The following is a 4,047-nucleotide window of genomic DNA, read 5'->3' as shown; positions in this document are numbered from 1 at the left end:
TCAAGTGTCCTCATGAATTCAAAAAGTGCCCATGAAATTTAAAAATATTCATGATATCAAAAAGTGCCCATGAAATACAATCGAGAAATGAAGACTAGGATTTAAATACAATCGATCTTAGCTAGCTATCTGTTCACAATCTTCTTGCCCTTCTTTTTCGCAAATGGAGTTCTTCTGTGGAACGGATGTCCTTTAGGTAGGGTGGTCCTGCTTCTTCTTGTGGTGTGTGCTGCTACTTCATCGTCGTCGTCATGTTCGATCTTCGGGTCGCTGTACTTGTCAAAGTCTTGCTCATTGGCTACTCCATCCATTCCGATGATCTTCCTTTTGCCTCTCCTCACGACAACACGATTGGGCTTTGATGGGTCAGTAATGAAGAAGCATTGGTCCACTTGGGAAGCCAGTACCCATGGCTCATTTTTCGCGGTGACGTTTGCGCCCGTGGTCTTGGATTTGGCTTCGGGTATAACCATGGTGGTGAAATACCGGTCTTCTTTTAGGACGCTCTTGGCCCATCTGACACGGAACATCGGGACCTTCTCTCCAGTGTAGCTCAGCTCCCAGATCTCCTCGATCCTTCCGTAGTATCTGTCCTTGTCGTTACCGGTGTAGGATTCCATCGTTACCCCGGAGTTCTGATAACCATCGCTCTTCATGTCCTTGTCCTCGGTGTAGAATGTGTAGCCGTTGATATCGTACGCCTCATAGGTCATCACTTTGTTCTCGGCGCCCTGTGACAAGGCGAATATGAGTTGTTCTTCCGCGGAAGAATCTTCATGTAAAGGGTACGACAGAAGCTTTTGCTTGAACCAACGCATGAAACATGAGTTGTGCTCTTTGAGTATATCTCTGTCCGTCCTCTGTTGGCCTCGGTCATTGTACGTCTTCTCAATAAAGGTTTTGTGCTCTACCACCCAAGGATCGACCACGTCTATGTGTTGTAGCGCGACTAGGTTTGCTCTTTCAAAGTCGGCGAGTCGACCCTCGAAGTCGACATGCATTTCGCGGCGACCCTCACAGTGACCCCATCCAGCAAGCCTGCCGAGGTGCCTGTTGACGGGCAGACCAACGGGGTTCTTGATGCCTAGATAATTCGTGCAGTAGGAGATGCACTCTTCGGTCAGAAAGCCCCTGGCTATACTTCCCTCTGGATGTGACATGTTGCGAACGTATCCTTTGATGACACCATTCATCCTTTCGAATGGCATCATGCTGTGCAGGAACGTCGGCCTGAGTTGGATGATATCCTCCACGATATGGACCAGCAGATGCACCATAACATCGAAGAATGCGGGTGGGAAGTACATCTCGAGGTCGCATAGTATCACCATGATCTCTTCCTGTAGCCTTCTGAGTTGCCTCACGCCAATTGACTTCCAAGAGATGACGTCGAAAAAGTTGCATAGGCCAAATAGCGTTTCACGGACGTGCGCGTCCATGATCCCACGGATTGCAACTGGAAGTATCTGCGTCATCAGCACGTGACAGTCGTGAGACTTCATCCCGCTGAACTTCTGCTTCGCTGGGTCTAGGTATCTGCTTATCTTCCCCGCGTAACCGTAAGGAAGTTTTACTCCTAGGAGGCAGGTGAAAAACTGCTCGATCTCCTCCTAACTTAGAGTGAAGCACGCGGGAGGGTAGTCATTTCTGGTCTTCTTGGCCTTTTTGCCTTTGCGATGACTTTCTGTGTCCTGCTTCGCCTCATCATCATCATCATCATCATCATCATCATCATCATCATTAGCGTGAAGCTCCTGCCTGATGCCCATTGATTTCAAGTCTGCCCTTGCTTTCGGCCCATCTTTGGTCCTCTCTGGCATGTTGAGCAGGGTACCAAGCAGACTCTCGCACACGTTCTTCGTGATATGCATCACATCAAGGCTGTGAGGCACATGGTGGATCTTCCAGTACGGCAAGTCCCAGAAAACAGACCTCGTTTTCCATACCTTCAGCAGCGGCTCTGGCGCCTTTCGCTTCTTTCCCGGCTCTGGCGCCTTTTGCTTCTTTCCCGGCAGTGGGCAGTCTTTCCAATTTTTCAACAGCTCGTCTATTTCCTCGCTGCTCCTCGTACACGGGCGTTTTCGGGGTTCGGTTTCACCATTGAACAGATCCTTGCATTTCCTGCACGGGTCATCGTCGCAAAGCCACCTACGATGTCCCATGAACACGGTTTTCGAAGACCCGGGATCTCTATCTAGCTGGCGATACATTGTGTCATCCATGCACCTTACGCATCCAGAAAATCCATGGACTACCTGCCCCGCGAGATATCCGTAACCGAGATAGTCGTGCACCGTCGTGAGCAGTGCGGCTCTCATAGGGAAATATTCTTTCTCTACGGCGTCCCACGTATTGGCTTGCGTTTTCCACAGCGTGTCTAGCTCCTCCCTCAGCAGCCCCAGATACAGATTGATGTCATTCCCTGGTTGTTTCGGCCCTTCAATTAGCATACTCATGTGAATGTACTTCCTCTTCATGCACAACCAGGGGGGAAGGTTGTACATCCACACAAACACAGGCCAGGTGCTATGTGTGCTTCTCTGGCTTCCAAACGGATTGACTCCATCGGTGCTCGCGCCCAGCATGATGTTCCTTGGATCCTTCCCAAATTCTAGGTATTCGAAGTTCAACGCTTGCCACTGGCTCGCATCCTTAGGGTGACTCAGCATCTTGTCTTTTTTATTTATCTCCGGATCATTTTCGTCATCTTCCCGCTTCTTCTCCTCCCGATCCGCGTGCCAACGCAGGAGCTTTGCTACCTTAGGGTCCGCGAAATACCGCTGCAGACGAGGAGTGATCGGAAAGTACCACACCGATTTTCGAGGAGTTTTCTTCCTCTTCTTGTATCGAGTGACGCTGCACACCGGACATATGGTAGACTCCGCGTGCTCGTCCCGATAAATGATACAATTGTTCATGCACACATGGTATTTCACATGCGGTAAATCCATAGGACACACGATTTTCTTCACCTCCTCGAAACTGGTCGGGCACTTGTTCCCCTTGGGAAGACGTTCGTGCCAGAATGACATGTTCTCGTCGAAGCATGCGTCGGTCATTTTGTGTTTTACCTTCATCTCCAGAGCCATGAGCGATACTTTCAGGCGGGTATCCTCGGGCCTGCATCCTTCACACAATGGAGTAACCGCGTCTATCTCCAGTTGATCCAGCTTGGCTTTCTCTCGGGCGGCAGCTCTTGCGTTATCCGTCTGCTTGAGAAGCAGCTCTTGAATATGAGGGTCCTGCACCCAGCCTCCATCGTCGTCTGCTCCGGCATCTTCATCTTCATGATCATGCCCTTCATCGGATCTTCCTCATCATCATGTACGACATCTTCTACATGATGACTGTGTACAGCATCACCGTCGTGATCATGTCCTGGAGATTCTTTGTCTTCTCGCCCGCCCTCGCCGCGGTGGTACTTGTCTTGTTGGCCTTCCTCATTTCTTGCCCGGCCCCATGGATGACTTCATAGTCATCTTCATCACCTTGCCACCGATAGCCATCCATGAAACCACGCAAGAGCAGGTGGTCCCGCACCTGCCCGGAATCCGGGTCCGCAATAAGGCTCTTCAGCTTGCATCTTCGACACGGACATCTTATCTCCGTCTCGTTCTTTTGAAGCATCTCGGCCTTCGCGGAGCTCAAAAACCTATTCACGATGCCTTCAGTCATCGTGCGGACCATGGTCGCCTGCGGGGTAGAGCAAAACGATATTTTAGAACCAAGAAAAAATTTGGCATGACCTTCCCTAAAAATAGGACAAAAAATAATGCATAGTGCCAAAATTCTCGCCGAAACGGAAATGAATCAAAACATTCCGGCAAAATATTGGAAACTATCGCATTTCAAATACCGGTACCTTCAAACACAAACATATATGCAACACCACAAACACATGCAACACCACAAACATACATAGATCTAGCTAGGCCACAAAAAGTGCATGTGCACGTTGTTGGAGCGAGCTAGGGAGAAAAAAAGTAGATCTACATCATGAAGATAGCTTTCCCCTTACTTACCTATCAAAAAAAGGTAATTTCACCA

The 4,047-nt window shown here is 49.4% G+C and overlaps 1 protein-coding gene across 1 annotated transcript; it reads right to left on the bottom strand.

Annotated features, from left to right (window-relative positions):
* Positions 1–1,610: 1,610 nt before the first annotated feature.
* On the bottom strand, positions 1,611–3,089 carry LOC147986640 (uncharacterized). Its single transcript, XM_087540108.1, has one exon. It carries the CDS (start codon positions 3,087–3,089, stop codon positions 1,611–1,613), a length of 1,479 nt encoding a protein of 492 aa, XP_087396234.1.
* Between the last annotated feature and the right edge of the window lie 958 nt (positions 3,090–4,047).

Source organism: Triticum urartu, chromosome 2A, assembly GCF_056163025.1.
Source record: "Triticum urartu cultivar PI428250 chromosome 2A, HENAU_Tu73, whole genome shotgun sequence".
NCBI lineage: Eukaryota > Viridiplantae > Streptophyta > Magnoliopsida > Poales > Poaceae > Triticum > Triticum urartu.
Note: the sequence above shows the minus strand (reverse complement) of the source record. Positions and strands in the feature narration are given on the sequence as shown.

What these genes read in the sequence shown, in the direction of transcription:
- LOC147986640 (XM_087540108.1), bottom strand. Translation starts at nt 3,089, where the DNA reads ATGGCTCTGGAGATGAAGGTAAAACACAAAATGACCGACGCATGCTTC.